The sequence below is a fragment of the Bombina bombina genome, chromosome 3, assembly GCF_027579735.1.
Source record: "Bombina bombina isolate aBomBom1 chromosome 3, aBomBom1.pri, whole genome shotgun sequence".
Classification (NCBI taxonomy): domain Eukaryota; kingdom Metazoa; phylum Chordata; class Amphibia; order Anura; family Bombinatoridae; genus Bombina; species Bombina bombina.
This window is the reverse complement of record NC_069501.1, coordinates 569,536,267-569,554,114: the sequence shown is the minus strand read 5'-3', so window position 1 is coordinate 569,554,114 and position 17,848 is coordinate 569,536,267. Positions and strand designations below refer to the sequence as shown.

The following is a 17,848-nucleotide window of genomic DNA, read 5'->3' as shown; positions in this document are numbered from 1 at the left end:
AGGTGTTTAGGATATGGAAAGACAGACAGCTTTTTCCTCCCTATTAGTGAGCAAGACTGCTCAAAAATTAAACTTTAGAAGGTTGACAGTAGCTGTTCGAGGAGGTGGGTGTCATTATGAAGAAAATAACAGATTCTCTGTCATGCACCACAGTCCCCAACAAAGCTTTATCAAATCACAGACTGGTTGGTTAAAGGTCACATTTTGCATGGACTTATACTGAGTCAGTGTAAGAATTCCTTATCTGAATCATTTGAAAACAAGCCCACATTCCAGCAGCTCAGCTTGTATGAAGATGTTTATTCTAGTACATTGTTCCTTTATTATAGAACGCAACAAAGCTGGAAGCAAAAATGACTCAAACTGTTAAATACATATGTAAACATATTGGTATTTATACCCAGCCCAGTCAATGACTTTGGTCCGTTACTAGGTTTTATACCTTTTTTCAAGACAGATCCCACATGCAGACACTGTTAGAAACCAGCATTAAAGGACAAGGTTAGGGAACAAATATTGGTGCCTTGGTGAGGCATTTGGGCTTGTCCATTAGCTGTAACAAAGTCCTCCATTTTATATAATTTTAATTTATTTAAAAAGGGGACACAAGTCAAAATTAAACTTTAATGATTCAAATATAGTTGGAATTATTATCTCTATATCAGCGACATGGCGGAATCTCACCTTTTATTCAGCACCATATTACCCAGTTTTAGGTCTCTGTGTACAATATTTTTCTGCAAAGAGAAAAAAGCTTTGTTACTTACCAGGACATAAACAAAAAACACAACACACATAATGATGCAAAAATGTACGATTACTGCACCTTGTGTAGAGCTTCCACAACTCGTACTACATCATAGAAGATAACAACAGTTTCCCGTTCCCCTAGACGCTTCTCTTTGATGACATAATGCTGTAGATTGATTAGATCAGCTGTTTTGTCACTAAAGTCATGAGCACAAAGGCAGTCTAGCACCAAACAGATCCGCTTTCGCATCTTTCGCACCAGTTTGTTGGAATCCAGATCCTCCACAATTTCACATGTCCGATCCTGAGATGGAGAGGATATAGCAGAGAGAAGACAGAGAAAGGTGTGAAAAAATGGATCATAAGGAAAAATAGGAGAGAAAAAAAAAGTGTTAAAGTTGGGAGAATATTAGGTCCTGAACTAGACAGCCTGTTAAATATGAGGCTTATTAACGGCCGTTTATGTGCTCTTAAATGTATATAAAGCGGTTATACAAAAAACTGCATGAGTAGAGCATCAGTTACCAAAAACCTGAACAGCGCTGTTAGTTCTTCAGGTGTGTTTATTAGAGGAACATACAGGAGCAATAATATAGCACTCTAATGTGCTATGAGCACTTTATTAATGCACAACTGATTGAACAGAAGTGTGTGTTTAACAATATATCTTGGGAGTTAAAGTCTGCTCTGGAACTCTTTGCGCGGGAGGGGGGGTATACAAATGAATACAGCAATAATATAATTCTCCAGCATAACAGAGCATTTCATTAATGTTCCATTATATCAAACAATCACGTAGAAGGATTGAGAATGTACTTTTTTGAAAAGTAAATTCACTAATATGTAACAAACCTGGAATAGGCCATGATGATGCACAACACCATCCTGATTATGAAGCAGGGAAAGAAGTGAATATTCTGTGTGTAGCAACATCTTGCCCTGACGCTCCTCCTGGGTCTCACCAGCCTTGTCTCCTCTTTCCTCCAAGCTCAAAATCTTAAAAACAAAGATTAAGCAATGTAAATCTGACACCCTAAAAACTCACAAGGTGGCTCCCAAAGCTTTTTATGTATACCCCATTTTTAGATGTTGAATGGTGTATTTTCTGACGCAGGGAGAACGTTTTTAGTACTTTTGATATTATAAAAGTGATGCCACTCATCTGGAAGCAAATGCATACTGATAAAGTGGTCGGAGAGAAAATTAGTTTGTACAATTATCATGCATACATTAATAGATTTGATTTATTTAGCGATACATCTGGACTTTTCTTGTCTGCCAATTTAGACATTCCACTGTGGATGCTCATGAAAAAAGTAAAAATTAAAACGTTCACGATTCAGATAGAGGATGCAATTTTAAACTACTTTACAGTTTACTTCTGTTATCAAATTTGCTTTGTTCTCTTTGTATCTTTTATTGAAGAGCAAAACTATGTAGGTTTATAAGAGCTCAGGAGTGTGCACGTGTATTTAGTACTCTATGGCAGCAGTGTTTTGCAACATTTGTAGCTATAATGTTGCAAAACACTGCTGTCAGAGTACTAAATACACATGCACTCCTGAGCTCTTATGAGCCTACCTAGTTTTAATCTTCAGTAAAAGTAACCATGAGAACAAAGCAAATTTTAAACACAAGTGAATTGGAAAGTAGTTAAGCTTTCATGTTTTAGATAGAACATGTGATTTTAAAGGTTGACTTTACTATCCCTTTAAGCATATAAATGAGCTTGTAATGTTTTTGACAAAATGAAATTATTGTAAAGTTTTTTCTAAAGAAACATATTGGTGATCTCCAGAATATCTTTAAACTTATATTTAAGCAGGAAACATTCACCGATAGCTACCATACTAGGGGTTATCTCACATACATACATATAATATATATATATTTGTGAAAGATATAGCAGCACTCCAGCTCCAAATAGCTTCGTTAAGCTTGCATTTCCCCGGGTGCACTTAAAAAGTACATATAAGCCAATCGAAAGGAAGTCACTCACAGGGTCTTGAATAAAATACACCAAGTATTTATGTTGACGTTTTGGGTGTTACCGCTTTCTCACAAACAGCACAATAATCAAATATATATATATTACTTATATTTTTGAGCAGAAATTCCCCCTCAAAAGCAACAGCAGGTTCTATAGCCTTCAGTATTCTCTTGAAATGGTCACAGCAAACTTTGAAATGTGTACCCCCCCAAACATAAGATACATTTAGTTAATTTGAGGGGGAGGGGGGGGAAAGAGAGAGAGAGAGAGCGCAATGCGCCTTACCTTGAGCTGGTAGAAATCGTCTGTGCCATCTTTCCGTGCCAAGCACTGAACAATGCTTGGCACTGGAGAGTTTCCTAGACGAGGACCTGTCAGAAAACAGAAGCAAAGGTTAGAGTCTAGTACTCAGTTGGCTAAACATTTTATTGATATCATCAATCTTTCAGATGGAAAATAAAGTTTTGTCTCCTAAATGAGGAGGGGATAGGATAAAATTGTTGCATAAACTGGTTTACTGGATTTTTATACTGGGCACTAGGGTACCCGGTTGTTTCAATTCTGAGCTTGACTTGATAATTTATTGGGAGTATTATTAATAGATTGAGTCCTATCAAATCAACATTTTTATTTAACAATTTTGTACCATTTGTGTATATTTCTTTCATAAGGTGGGGAGAGTCCACATTACATTATGCATGGGATTCACTACCTAGCCATTAGGAGGAAGTAAAGATTCCTGCAACTGTCAAGAGTACTTCATTCCTACCACCTCTATGGTAAGCCAGTCTAAATATTTGCCTTCCAGGAGGTGGGTGAATTATTGATACACTCCAGATTCTTCATTGAGAGAGGTCCTCAGACTGATTTAAGGCCCATTTAACCCTAGGACAGCTGCTACTGGAAGACAAAGGGGATACTGGAGTAAGAGGCAGAGCCACAATTACTCCTGGTGAAGGAGTTAGTCACAAGCCTGCTACAGGTGTCGCAGGGACCGGTCCACTAGCCTCATTTTGGGTTGTAGATATAATCCTCAGCCGTGACGTCCACAGCACTGGATGGGCTACGTACTAAAAACAGTATTTTCTGCAGGAGATAAGACCAGTAGAGTGGATGCCAGTTTCAGAGAAGTACTATTTCAGTTTTTGCATTTACACAGCCAACAGGCTATTAGCAGCTACAGTTGTTGCAATACATCATAGCCAAGGGACAAAGGTTTTAGACAGTTACACCACTATTATAGTCTATGGGACTTTGAGGGAGTCATGTGTAAGGGGCTGCGGAACGTTTGAAGTCACTGGTGGCAGCTTATTTTTTTTAATAACATTTTTATTTGGCAAAAATGTTTTCTTTGTGATGCCTGTCTCAATACACAATCAAAGTGCTGTTTATCTTTGCAGGGTTTTTTTTGTGAGAGGGGGAATGAGCTAATTGCGTGTTCTGTTTTCTCCTAAAAATCAGGCCTATACAGCCTCAGGTCATAATGTGTGTGATCCACTGCTTCTCAGTTGCAGACTTCTTATTGTGCTTACTGGTAAGCTCTGTGGCGGTAGGGAGATCAAAGCTCTAAAGGTTTTTTTTTCCTCTCTCAGGGCACGCTATCATGGGTATAAAGGAGAGGTTTCACAAATAAAGAAATATGCAGCACAAGAGTATCAGTCTATATATCCTGGTCCCATTTTTAAAAGGGTATCATACTTTATTTAAGGTTATTTCTAATTTTCCTCCTCCTGTCACCACTGTCCCTTCAGAGGTTCTACTGTTCTATTACACTGCTATTGCAGTTTTCCCTGAATTAATCTTATATTATTTGCTGTACAGTATTTATTCTGTGGTTCATTAAATTTGTGTTTCATTTGTATGCATTTATCTAAACCTCTAGTGTGTTATCGAGCATGCTGGCACTGTCCCCACTGCTGCTACCCTAGATCCTTTGAATGAAGTCCAATTCAAATGTATATTGTACAAACTGTCAATTGTTGCAACCCCAACACAACTTTGCAGTTATTGTAGAGATCACCTGTTGCATCCTAATCAACCTAGTGCTACATTTGTTTCAAAAGATTCTGTCATGACTGCCGGGTTTTTTCACAGGCGAGTTCTTCAGATTTTGCTTCAGGATTTAGGAATTTTGTATGCTTTACTGCAGTTATTTTCAACCACTGTGCCGTGGCTGCTACCCTACGCACTCATCCGGACATGCAGGGACAATCATATCCCAGATTGTATGTTAAACTTTTTCCTCACCTCTCTGCTCCTGCCCAGCTTGTCTGGGTAGGTCATTTCCCATCTCCTTTTCTTTTTCCTTACGGGTCGTATCCTCTGTCTATTTCCCTGAGGTGAGGACTTGGTCCTAGGAACCTATGTAGACGTATATGCATTGTTTGATTCCTAACTTAATTGATTCTTAAATGTAGTGACTGGCTTTGTGTTTATCTAAACAGGCCCAGGTTTCACACTGAGTGAGTATAAACAAATTGATATACTAAACTGTTGCCTTTTGTTTGTTTGTGTTTCCTCACTATTGTTGTTTATTGTTGTTGTTCACTAATTTCTTCTTCATTGCTCATTTTTGTTTTTTGCACTTGTTGCTGTTTTGTTGTTGATGCATGTTGTTCTCAGTGATATTTTGATTGTTATTATTGTGCCTCTAGCTTTGGCAATACAGTTGTAGTGACTGTCATGCTAATAAACAGGGATAGGCAAGGTGTCCATACACGGACACTGGTGTCCGTGACTAGCCCTTTCAGTGTCCACCACAACCTTAGTATATTTTTTCTTTCTGATTAAATAATAGGAATAAAAAAAAAATATGTAGTGTGAATAAAGTTAGTGGCTTGTCAAGAGACTGCTAGCGATATTGGATGATAAGTTATGCAATAAATAAAGCCTGAGTGAAATACTGGATGTGTATCTGCATCTGTATAATAGCACCCAGCTCTATACAAAGACACAGTAGTGACACTGGCACATGCGTATAGCCAGACAAGGGCTTGTTATAGATTCAGTAGTATCTACATCAGTATAATAACATCCAGCGCTATATAATGACACAGTAGTGACACTGACACATGCGTATAGCCAGACAAGGGCTGGTTATAGGGTTAGTGGTATCTACATCAGTATAATAACATCCAGTGCTATATAATGACACAGTAGTGACACTGGCACATGGGTATAGCCAGAGGAGGACTGGTTATAGGATCGGTGGTATCTATATCAGTATAATAACACCCAGCACTATATAATAACACAGTAGTGACACTGGCACATGCGTATAGCCAGAGGAGGGCTGGTTATAGGATCAGTGGTATCTGCATCAGTATAATAACACCCAGCACTATATAATGACACAGTAGTGACACTGGCTCATGGGTATAGCCAGAGGAGGGCTGGTTATAGGATCAGTGGTATCTGCATCAGTATAATAACACCCAGCACTATATAATGACACAGTAGTGACACTGGCTCATGGGTATAGCCAGAGGAGGGCTGGTTATAGGATCAGTGGTATCTGCATCAGTATAATAACACAGTAGTGACACTGGCTCATGGGTATAGCCAGAGGAGGGCTGGTTATAGGATCAATGGTATCTGCATCAGTATAATAACATCCAGCACTATATAATGACACAGTAGTGACACTGGCACATGGGTATAGCCAGAGGAGGGCTGGTTATAGGATCAGTGGTATCTGCATCAGTATAATAACACCCAGCACTATATAATGACACAGTAGTGACACTGGCTCATGGGTATAGCCAGAGGAGGGCTGGTTATAGGATCAGTGGTATCTGCATCAGTATAATAACACCCAGCACTATATAATAATGACACAGTAGTGACCACTGGCACGTGGGTATAGCCAGAGGAGGGCTGGTTATAGGATCAGTGTTATCTGCATCAGTATAATAACACCCAGCACTATAAAATAATGTTTTAAATTTCAAATGTACCTTGGTGTCCTTCACTAAGGTCTGTACTTTGGAAAATGTCTGCCACAGCCTTTGTCTGTGCCTATCCCTGCTAATAAAGCTTAATTGAATTGACTAAATTGTGTATATATATATATATATATATATATATATATATATATATATATATATATATATATATATATATATATATATATATATATATATATATATATATATATATATATATATATATATATACACATATATACATACACACACATATATACACACACACACACATACTGTATTAGGCTACAATGTGTCATTTTGTAAAATTTTGGGATGGTGGTGTGCCGCAGGATTTTTTTAATGTAAAAAAATGTGCCATGGCAAAAAAAAAAGGTTGAAAATCACTGCTCTACTGTCTCTTATGTGTTGGCTGATAAAAATGCCTTCCCAAGTAAGCGAAACAGAGTCTGACTATCCTAGGGATTTATCTTCCAATTCTGCTTTTCTAAAGTCTAAATCATCCAATGATATTTAAGAGAATCAGAATCTACTGAATTGTCCTCTGAAACAAAAAATAATAATTTTGGCCCAAAAAATGTCTCCGAACGAGACTCAGGAATCCTCTTATTTTATGTTTCAAATTGTACCATCTCTGCACATTTTTTAAAGAGATTTTATGTTTGTTAGAAGTACAAGTTCCCAATCTCGCAGAGAAAAAAATAAAAATCCATAAATCAATTAGACTTTGATTTGATTTTCAGACCTACTCCTAGATTCCTGAAGTTTTTCCTAACCCTCCTATAATTTGGGACTTTGGAAATAGATGGAGCCTTTCTACCTTTGTGCAGTGTACTACAATTTCTTTGGAGGACAGTCCGTTTTTTCTAGGATCCGATGAATAGGAAATTAGAGTCCTATCATAGAAAACCGTTTCTAGCAGGTCTTATTTAGACTGTCTATTAGTATTGCATGTGTTGCAGCAGTTTACCTCTTGGTGACCGTATGATCAGATTTCAGACGACTCTATGGACAAGAATTTTCAAGATCACCTAGTACTGATTAGGTCTGCTAATGCATGCATATGTGATACTATTGTGGACATTATCTGGATTAATGCATAAGATATGGCAGAGGAATTTTAGTCAGTTGACATGGTCTCTAAAGACCAGACTTTTATATCTTCCCTCTCAGGGAAGGATATAATTTGGTTCTGGTTTAGGTTCTATTATCTCTACCGTGACTAGAAGTAAAAGAGCATTTCTCCTTCAGGACAAAAGCTGAAGGGGGAAGTCTCCTATTTGTTTTCATTCCTTCCGTCAGTATAGGAACCAAAGATTATCCTCCTTAAAGTTTAAATCTTCGAGAGCCCCGTGAAGTCCTATTCCAGTTGGATCAAGTCTAAACCGACAAAGAAGTCCTCAGATACTTTTAAAATTGCATGAAGGTGCGACACCCAATATGGATCTTCTGATTAAAGTGAATGTAAATTTTGATGCTAAAGTGCCCGGTTTTAAAAAATTAGATTAAAAACAGGGGCATTTTATTTATTTATCAAAATTTACACTTACCTTTTAAACTTGACAGCCGCTCCCGCTTCCCCCAGTAGTCGCAAAGCCATTTCTGATGTCAGAAATGATGGATCGGACCTCCTCCAATCACGGCTTCCCCCCTGGGGGAATCAGTGTCTGATTCGAAGCCGTGATTGGAGGAAGTCAGATTCCTTATTTTAGACAAAGGAAGAGGCTTTGCGACGGGCAGTGGAAGCTGGAGCGGCTTTGAATAAAAGATTAAAAGGCAAGTATCTTTTCACAACACGAGTGAAATGTAAATTTTGATAAATTAAAGTGCCCGTGTTTTTAATCGAATTTTTAAAAACCGGGCACTTTAGCATCAAAATTTACATTCACTTTAAGGGCAGATTACACCTTTTTCAGAAGGTCTGGGTTCAGTCAGCTCGAGATCCCTTGGTGTTAAATGTTGTTTCCCAGGTATTCAGAATAGGAGTCCAGTCAGGGCCTTTTTAGGGTCAAAAAGCCAAAGAATCTTGTAAAGCCTCAAGCCTTAATTCACTGTATTTAAAATTTGGGGAGTGATCGGTTTTGTTTTTCAGTGTAGAAAGAACAGGGATTTTTATATATTGTATTAATATATATTATATGGAGGGATCTTTTAGTCCTCTTCAGATTTTAGATCCAGATCAAATGTCTCAGAGTTGTTTTTCAAAATACTAACATTCAGATTTATTTTCCCCCTTGTTCATTAAGGGCTCTTTAGGTCTCCAATAGATTTGAAAAATGATGTCCTTTACATCCTAATTCCCAGAGACCTTTTCAGGTACTCAGATTTGCTTATCTAAACAAACATTTGGAGTTTGATGCTTTTTCGTTTGGTCTGGATACTGCTCCCTGGATTTTCACACAGGTCCTGGGAACTATGTTATGCAGGGGTCGACAAATCTGTTTCAAATTTAGGAGACAGAAAGAATATTTAGGAGCCAGCCAATGGTATTTGTATATAGATATAAGGAGAATAACCCAAAAAGTTAGGAGCCAGGGGTAAAATTCTAGGAGCCAGTGGCTCCCAGGCTCCTGGGTTTGTCAAGCCCTGTATAGTAATGAGAGCTCAGGGTATATCGGTGGCTCCATACATGGATGATATCTTGGTTCAAGATCCATTTTTACCTTTAGCAATTTTTCATGCCAACAATCTGTTGTCTTTTCTACAACATGGTTGGAGAATCTATTTTCCATAGAGCTCCCTGTCTCCTCAAACAAGGGTGTGTGAGTGATAGACTTCTTTCAATGAGTCTTTCCTTACAGATGAGCGGAAATTAAAGTTGGTCAACTTGTGTGAAGCTTCAGGATACTCTCAATCCTTCGGTAGCTGGGTGTATGGAAGTGTTAGTTCTAATGATTACGGCATCAGACTCCATTCCTATTCCTAAGTTTCACATGAGACCTCTTGATATTTGCAAGTATTCCTTTCATCTTTCTCTGAAGAAATTCGTTGTGGTGGACGGATCACCACTCCATTTATTTGTTGGTGTTTTTTTCTTTCTTTATCTATTTCGGACAATAATCTTGTCAGACACAAGTCTTATGTTAGGGAGCAGTGCGTGGGTCTAGGAGAGTGCAGTGAGCTTGGTTACCTCAGGAGGCAAGTTTTCCAATAAATTTGTTAGAGTTCCGTGCAATCCTCAGGGTTTTCAAGAGCTGGCCTCTTCTGTAGGAGTCTTCTCATCTTCGCTTTCCATCAGTCAATGTTGCAGCTGTGGCATATATCTATCTTCAGGGAGGATCTCTCTGCCCTTCAGCAATGACAGAGGTCTCCCATATCTTATCTTGGTCATATAAGAATCTCTGCATGATTTCTGCCATTTATATCCCAGGGATAAAGAATTGAGAAGCAATCCCTTCATCCACAGACTGATAATTTCTCCTCCAACTGTTCTTATGTCCAGAGTAATATTGTCCGCCGCCCTGGCTGTTGCCAGGGACTCAACGCTTCCTCTCTGCTCGTTGCCTAGGACGCTCTGGCGATTGCCAGAGATCCGGCGGTTCCTCTGAGCGTTTGGCAATGACGTCATCGCCGCCCGTCTCCTCTCTGAAGCCGGGTCCTTGAGCTCTAGGTGCGAATCGGCAGCTATGCAAGTACTTACTTCACTTACATTCTCTGCCCAAGTATAGGTGTTACTTAGTGTTCTCCTGGGTGTTGTATTTCTGTATTCTGGATTGCTATACTGATACTGAATTCTGCTTCTCTGACCATTCTATTGGTTTACCCCTGAACTGTTATACTACTGGATATCCCTTTGTTGCTGACTCCTGCCTTATTCCCAGTCCTATTAGTTTACCCCTGAACTGCTGGATGGTCTTTATGTTGCCGCTGAGGACTGCCCTGCCTGCTGTGAGTACTGCTTACCTCATTTCCTATTATTCCACTTAACGCCGGGATAAGAAGACTACTGGCCAAGTTTGGTCTGATAGTGGAATATCCCAAGAGTATTACAAATATCTTGAATCATTCAAAAGCAATCATCTGTACTTTTGATTGTTTCAGCTTGACCACACAGAACTTGATTCACGGATCAGATTATGATATCCTGTTGTCCTCTGTAGCCTCTTCCTCCAAGGCATGTCCATTTATTTATGAGTTAGAAAGTAAGCTAGAAAATTATATTACAAGATTTGGAAAGTTTTTCTATTTTTGTGTGAGAGGATTGGTTTCAGTTGGCATTCTTTTAGAGTTCCTAGGATTCTTACATTTTTTACAGGATGATTTTTAAGGGTTTTTTTGCTGTTCCTTCGAAATCAATGCCTTTGTTAGACATTTAAACATCTTTCTTAGAAGGTTTTGATTTTTCTAGTATTGTCAGCTAGATTTTCAAAGTCTCTTTTGTATGACCCTCCTTGTCTTATTTTCCACTAAGATAATGCTGTTTTTAGGAATATATTTTGATTTCTTTCCAAAGATTGTTTCTTCTGATAATATCAATTAAATGGACAGTCTACACAAGAATTTTTATTGTTTAAAAAGATAATCCCTTTATTACCCATTCCCCAGTTTTGCATAACCAACACAGCTATATTAATATACTTTTTACATCACAGTGATACAAATGTGCATAAACACGGCATGCTGGAGCCAGAGATACGCACTACGTTATGGAAAATAAACTCATGCATAGTTGCGAGTAAGCTGTGTGTGCTTTGTTTATCCAGTCGCTGAGTGTGTTTTATTTAGATTGCATCTAAAACAGTGATGCTCAACTTCCGTCAGTGTAGAACTTCATAACCCGAAATGTATTTAAAAGGTTAAAAAAAAAAAAAAAAAAAAAAAAAAAAGAAATATATGCCCCACAAGGAGCCTGATCGTAACAGGGACAATTGAGGAGGAAGTTGCCCGTCAACCGCTCAGAATCCCTGCAGATAGCGGGTAAGAGAATCTCTCTCCACGTCTACACTTATGTACCTGATAAAACAGGCCGCCACTACACACTTCCTCACATACCCAAGTGGCGCTACGGCCTGCACAGACTGTGATCCTGAATTCTATCCAAAGCCGTCAGACTATTAAGGGGCTCCCCTTGGTGGTTGATCCTCCCTCTTACCTCACCGGGATCATTCTGTAATAAATGCCTAGGGCAGTCCACACAATACAGAGACAGTCCGCATTATAAGGGCCTGGAAGGCTGGAAACAATCCACAAGGGTATCTAAGTACAGGGGGCATCCTAAGAGGAACAACTAGCACTAGCCGGCCACTCTCCTCAACGACTAAAGTACACAGAGACACAATAAAGAGAGCCTTGGGGTGGCTGACCGACATTACAGGGCCCAGGAAAGTTAATGAGACTCTGTATAAATTTTGCTCCCTGCAACAGCCCACGTTTTCCCCACCCAGTGCAGCAATCCATCCAGACCTGCTAAAGTCAGCCAAGTAAATCCTCATCTTTAGGCCACAGTCTCTCAACTGCTGATCCAATACCCTTCCTGTGATCGCCCCGTTAGGGCAACTTCCCTGAGGGGTAGTGTGTAATGAAAAAGGGACACAACAACTGACAATTACAGGTTTAAGCAAGCTGGAGATGGTAATATAGGGGTCCAGATGTAAAACATTTTGGTGGAAGGTGGAACATCTCAGATATTGAGGAGCTGGTTAAAAGACTTTTTGGAGTACCCCACACCCTTATCCGTAGCACATGTAAGTTGTGGGCTGGGATAAGTGTGGAGTTAATATCTGAGACCTGGCAGTAGTGTACTACATATGTTCCAACCAACCCCAAGAGGGAATAAGGTGGTATTGAAGTCAAAGTTCTTAAATTCAAAAGCAATGTCTCTCGAAGATATGTAAAGCCAGCAAGATGATGGCATAGTGACAAGCTATATCAATAACCTGAAAATTTCATCCCTACCCGACCTATACATATCAGTATAAATAAGCTTCTCCACGTGTGTAGCACAAAAAAAAAAAAATACACCTTGGGCCACAACTTCTCAACTGCCTCACAACTGTATATATTTGACCTCTTATAGAGAAACTAAGGAAAATACCATCAACATGAAAAGTAGAAGCCACTCAGTCAAAGACTAACTAGGACCCAACCCAAACAACGGCCAGTAGAGAAAAATATTTCACCAGTTAAAGAAACTGTTAAGCAGGAGCTACTCGAAATGGAAGAAACTGGCTCCGTAGACATACCTAATAAAGAATTACTCACACAAATAAAAGCCATCTTCCAAGAAGAATTCAAGTCGGCCCTTTCAGAGCTGAAAAAAGATATTCATGAAATTGGACATAGGACATCTGATATAGAAGAAAAAAGTTGGATGACTTATCTGGGGAAATCCCACAAATACAAACCACTTTATTAGATCAATCTATATACATTAGAAAGCTTGAGGACCAAGTAGAAGATCTAGAAAATAGATTACGGCGTTCCAACCTACATGCCAGAAACCTACCAGAGAGCTTTAAGATTTTACCGGAAGATGTTACTAACCTATTTCATTGGTTGGCTTCTGAGATAGAACTACCTATGCTTCTTATGGACAGGGTCCATCGGGCTCTAACCAAACCCACTCAGTCAGCTACGCGAGATATCATTGTGAAAATGCACTACTATCACATCAAAGAAGAGTTACTGAGGGCAGCCAAGACTGTCCGTAAGCTAACTTATGAAGGCAACGAGATCCAGATATATACAGATCTATCACCGAAAACATTGAAGAAGAGAGAGTTGAAGCGTGTGGTACAAACCCTCATTAAAGAAAACATCAAATACAGGTGGAACTTCCCCTTCAAACTCACATTTACATATCAGAACAGCACACATTCCTGTGCCACAAATGAAGACGGAACTATACTGCTGAGACAGCTAAACTTACTCTCATCAAATAATATCAGCTTTCCGAAACCACAAAGAAAGGCCCCACAGAAAAACTGGACACGTGGGCAAGAATGGCAAATCTAAAAGACCCAAGACAGGTCACACTACTGAGATTGACCGTAGTCCGTCCAACAGGGACGTTTCAGATCCATCATGAGGCCACTTGGAGAAGACTTAAGTAAATTCCTTATCCTCCTTAAACCCATTGAGAAATGGGCTACGGAAATAGACTGCTTGCTGGTTCCTAGTGGGTTGGTGTTAACAGTCTTTGGTATCCTTTGAAAGATAATAGTTTGGTTAAATATTGTTAGAATGTATCTTGTAGAGGTCATGCCCTACTTTTCCCACAACCCTTCCTAACCTTACCCTCCCCTTTTGCCCCACCCAATCCTCCCCTATAAAACATAAGCATCAGTACCTTCTCCCCTCCCCTGATCCTTTACCCAACTGCAGGTCTCATCAAAAGACCAGTATAACCTAGTCCCTATGCCACATAAAGTTACAGATGAACTCTGTTACTTTTGTCAATTTGTTTATTGTTATTATGTTAAGGTTATGTTACCTAAGATTGTTGGTTATCCAACACGTTTATCTTATTTGCACAGGTTGTACGAAATGCAGTTGGGTGGGATTGCTAGTTGTGGTCAAAGGACCCAGATAAAACTGGTACACCAAAAGTTGCCCCTCGCTAGATGGTTAGTAGATAGGGTAAACTCACCAATACCACTACACTTCAGTCGACTTAGAAAAGCAACTATCCTAGTCTAAGAACTTGGGGATTCAAAGTAGTCTAACACAATGTTAGGGGTTTAAACACAAACATCAAAAGGAAAAAAGCCATATTTGAATACAAAGCTCTGAAAGCCCAAATCGTTATGTTACAAGAGACACACTATATTAGCCAGACTACACCAAAATATTGGGATACATTATTTCCCATTCAATACCATGCAACCAACAAAAAGAAAAAGAATGGGGTCTCCCTTTTGATATACACCTCACTAAATTTCAAGAAGGAGGAGTGATTAAAGACAAAGAAGGTAGATTTCTTATTGTAAAAGGACAAATTCAAAGTGCCCCAATTGTTTTAGTTAGTGTTTATGCGCCCAATATTGGTCAGGCTGCCTTCCTTTCAAAACTTAACAACTTACACAATGGCAAAAATATAAAACTATAATAGGTGGCGATTCCAATTTAACACTCAACAATGAGATAGATAGATCCTCCACAATCCCTAATGTTGAAACACTAGGACATTTTCTTCCAGACCAGAATTTAATAGATATCTGGAGATCCCTCAACAAAAATATTAGAGATTACACACATTTTTCCTCGGTCCATAAGACACACTCTAGGATCGATTACATTCTAATTAGCCAAATCATGATACCACTACTAGTCTCAGCTGACATTATTAATTGATCGTGGTCAGACCACTCAATGATAAAAATGACCCTCAAAGGTTTAATCAATCCTAGTAGAAGTAAAGCCTGGTCCCTCCACCCTAACTTACTGAAAGATACTATCTTCCTTCAGAAATTACAACAAGACATCACAGAGTTCATATTGTTTAATGAGAATTCTACTTCAAATCCAATTTTCTCATGGGGAGCTCTTAAATTGTTTGTAAGGGGGATTTTAATCACAGAGTCTAATAAGAGGAAAAGGCAAGATAAGGCCAGAATAACTGAACTAGAGCTGCAACTAATCGGCATAATCGATAATAATCGATTATGAAAATAGTTGTCAACGAATCTCAAAATCGATTAGTTGGTTTGCAATTAGTTGGTCTGTGCACAACACCAGCTGCTTCACTCCAATGAACTCCTGCACATGGTATTGTGTTTTATGGTTATGTCCTTAGCCTAAAGGACGTCTAATCTTTCACTTTCTCAGGACAGCATACGTTTACAACTACCACTGGCTTATGTGCAACCCAGATATAATAGTCATCAGTGGGATTGTTTATATTAAATCAGGCGATTTGGAACTATGCTTTTCATGATATGGTGCTGAGCTTGTTATTTACACCTAGCCCCTAGATTGATGGGAGTTATTTAAATTGATGTGCACTATTATCCGTTTGCACAATTATTATCGTATTGCTTGCTATTGCGGATTATATGTACTGTATAAATAAATGTGTAAGGCTTTGACCTGTTATTGATATACAGTCCTTAACGCTTTTGATTTGTTTTTTATGGTTTTGTTATATTTTTAATCAATTGTGATAATATGTACCAGATTCAACCTTTATAAGTATATATCTGTTATTTTTAGAGCGGACTAGATATTTTCCCCTAACATTATAGCTGGTTATTTACCATTGCATATAGATATTCAATATATTTTTATGTTAGAATTAAGTCAAGGGTTACTTTATTGAGAGGCCCCTTGCCAAGGTGAAAAACCCTTTGCATTGGTGAAGTGCTAATAAAGATAAATATCCCACTTTGGTGAAATTGGCAAAACCCTAATTAAACATCTCAAGCACCTCAACACCATCTGAGTGCCCTTTCTCTGCTGCAGGAAATATAGCTGCAAACATAGAACCAGCCTTAGCCAGAAGCATGTGGACATGTTGAGATTTTTGCATTTCAATACAAGGTTTCTGAAAGAGTGAATAACAGAATATTATAAACAGTTATACTCCATCTATTACTAGTTCTACCTCTTTTCAAACAGTTTTTGGTTTTGTTTTGTTATAAAACTGCGCTCTGCTGCTTAAAAATTGGACAAACAGTTGTGTTAATGTAACGTTTTAGTCTGAAGTTTATATTTGTAACACTCATTATGTGGATTTTATTTAAAATATAGGAAACAAGTATTGATTCTTTTTAATCGAAAAAATAAATCGGCCGATTAATCGATTATGAAAATAATAGTTGCAGCCCTAAACTGAACTCAAGGCAGAGACCTCGGCTTTGCGCAGGGAATCCATACATAACCCAAAGAAAGCCACACTTAAGATATTAGGGGGGGAAAAAATGCAGAGTTGAATCAATACTAGATAAGGAGGCAATACAAGAGATATATATATATATATATATATATATATATATATATATACACACATATAATAAGCCAGATAAAATGCTTGCATATAAATTGAGACACATTACTAGACACTCTTCAATCCCACAAATACAGCAGGCAGATGGCATAACCACCAATGACCCTTTAAAAGACAGCTAACTCATATGCAGACTTCTATACTAATCTTTACAATCTTAAAGGGACACTGAACCCAAATGTTTACTTTCATGATTCAGATAGAACATGCAATTTTAAGCAACTTTCTAATTTACTCCTATTATCAATTTTTGTATCTTTATTTGAAAAAGAAGGGATCTAAGCTATTTGTTTGGTTCAGTACCCTGGAAAGCACTTGTTCATTGGTGGATGAATGTATCCACCTATCAGCAAGAACAACTCAGGTTGTTCACCAAAAATGGGCCGGCATCTAAAATCACATTCTTGCATTTCAAATAAAGATACCAAGAGAATGAAGACAATTTGATAATATGAGTAAACGAGAAAGTTGCTTAAAATTGCATGCTCTATCTGAATCACGAAAAAAAAATTTGGGTTCAGTGTCCCTTTAACTCAGTTAAAGGCAACCTAAATAAAACAATAGAACTAGATAATTTCTTGGAAGAGTCCCAGCTTCCAAAGATAACTATCACAGATAAGGAGAACGTAAATACACCAATAACGGCTAAGGAAGTCCACACCGTTATTAAAGAAATTAAGAGAAACAAAACCCCAGGCCCAGATGGTTTTACAGGTGCCTTCTATAAAGACCTTTAGCTGATCCTGGTCCCACAATTGGTTAAATTGTTCAACTTAATTATGCAAGGGTATGAGATCCCCCGACATGTTAGCCCGCATTGCAATAGTCCCTAATACCGGACAAAAGTGCTCAATATCGACAAAACTACAGGTCCATATCACTTATCAAACAAGACATCAAATTGTTCACCAAAATACTAGCAAACAGACTAAATCCTATCATAATAAAATTAGTTCATTCGGATCAGGTGGGTTTTTATCAAACAAAGGGAGGCCCCAGACAACACCCGTAAGATTATAGACCTTTTAAACTATACCCAAAATAAAGAGATGCCTTCTCTGTTTCTTGCCTTGGATGCAGAGAAGGCATTTGATAGAATAATTTGGGACTATATGCATGCCACACTAGACAAATTTGGGATAACAGGTCCATTCCACAAGGCAATCTCAACTTTATACTCCAATCCTGAAGCTTTCATACGGTTAGCGGGATATCAATCGG

At 38.4% G+C, this 17,848-nt stretch overlaps 1 protein-coding gene across 1 annotated transcript in view; it reads right to left on the bottom strand.

Annotated features, from left to right (window-relative positions):
• STK40 (serine/threonine kinase 40) overlaps positions 1-17,848 on the bottom strand; it is a 130,149-nt gene that overhangs the window by 54,378 nt on the left and 57,923 nt on the right. The window contains exons 3-6 of the mRNA XM_053705375.1: positions 3,026-3,111; positions 1,603-1,746; positions 827-1,054; positions 685-737 (exon numbers count right to left, since the gene is read on the bottom strand). Of these exons, the coding sequence (XP_053561350.1) occupies positions 685-737; positions 827-1,054; positions 1,603-1,746; positions 3,026-3,111 (511 nt within the window). The remainder of the gene's footprint in view (positions 1-684; positions 738-826; positions 1,055-1,602; positions 1,747-3,025; positions 3,112-17,848) is intronic.